Source organism: Bipolaris zeicola, assembly GCF_000523435.1.
Source record: "Bipolaris zeicola 26-R-13 unplaced genomic scaffold scaffold_699, whole genome shotgun sequence".
Lineage (NCBI taxonomy): Eukaryota > Fungi > Ascomycota > Dothideomycetes > Pleosporales > Pleosporaceae > Bipolaris > Bipolaris zeicola.
The window spans coordinates 1-1,181 of record NW_006912748.1 but is presented as its reverse complement, the minus strand read 5'-3'; the positions used below and the strand labels follow the sequence as shown (position 1 = coordinate 1,181).

The 1,181-nt window shown below is 44.7% G+C and overlaps 1 protein-coding gene across 1 annotated transcript; it reads right to left on the bottom strand.

Moving 5' to 3' along the window:
• Positions 1 to 478: 478 nt before the first annotated feature.
• Positions 479 to 670, bottom strand: COCCADRAFT_113708 (uncharacterized protein; the record flags this gene model as incomplete). Its single annotated transcript, XM_007720843.1, has 1 exon — positions 479 to 670. One exon carries the CDS (start codon positions 668 to 670, stop codon positions 479 to 481), a length of 192 nt encoding a protein of 63 aa, XP_007719033.1.
• Between the last annotated feature and the right edge of the window lie 511 nt (positions 671 to 1,181).

Sequence of the window (1,181 nt, the reverse complement as noted above, 5' to 3'; positions counted from 1 at the left end):
AAGCCCTTCCTGTGAGGCCATGCCCTCAAATTGACAGGGTGGCATTACTAATGCTATGGTCTTGGCGTGATGTAAATCACGTGATCGCCACCCCGCGGTGATTGTAAGGGGCTCGACTCCGTAGAGTAGTCTTAAGCTCGGAAGCACGATCGGACTGGCCAAAGAACAAGATTGTATTGGATAGAGCTAGAATCTGGGCTACGTAGCTATATATATATACATGCAGGGACAGGGAGTTGCCTAAGCAACTATCAGACCAATCGGAATAGGCAGGCGGAAACGAGGTCGAAGACGAGCAGAAGGGCGAAGGACGTTCAGCCCGTTACAGTGATCATTACCCTTTGACGTGGCGCCCAATGGTCCTCTACCTGCGGCCTTCGTCTTGGAGAGATCCTTCGTTGTTACTCGTAACACTATTCTAATAGTTAGTACATAGTCTCATCTGTTGTATTAACTATAGTTACCATAGTAGTGTATGTTAGGGTATGCAAGTGTCGCAGGCTGCCTTGATGCATTGAGAGATTACGTCAGGAGTGTTGTTGGGGCTCGGGTTTGGTATCCCAATCTGCTCACACCAGCCAATGCAAGGACCTAATTTTGTATTGAAATTTGGGTTACAAGCTGCAAAGGTGGCTGGTATTATTATTGTAAGGACCAGAAAGGGATTCATGTTAAAAGCAGATCTTGTTCGTTTGCGTTAAAAATTAAGTCTTTAAATGCTGTTAACAAAAGTATTAGTTATCGTAGGGTATGCAGAGTTATTAAATACTTGTAAATACCCTGTCTTCCGCAGGTTATAAGGGTTGCATAAAGGTGGCACACACTACTATTAGTGCTTATGCACATTTACGTGTAGTCTTATCTATACTTATTAACTTATACAGACGACGTCAGGCATATAAGCAGCTAGCGCATAGGCTACTCAGCACTAACGTGTTCCGGTAGTAAGCTACACATCCTATCAAACCTAACGTGACTCTGTCCACGCCAATAGCCATGACATGACAACGACCTTCTAAATCAACTTCCAGTGAAGGTAACTGAGCCAGTGGTACGATATGGGGCTATGCTTAGGGAGCTATCGCCAGAGTTTACCGTGATTATGTTTCATACTAACCAGTCTAATATCCGTCGCGGAGGAACAGACGGTAGCGGCGGAGTAACACTAACTAGAAAGAAAA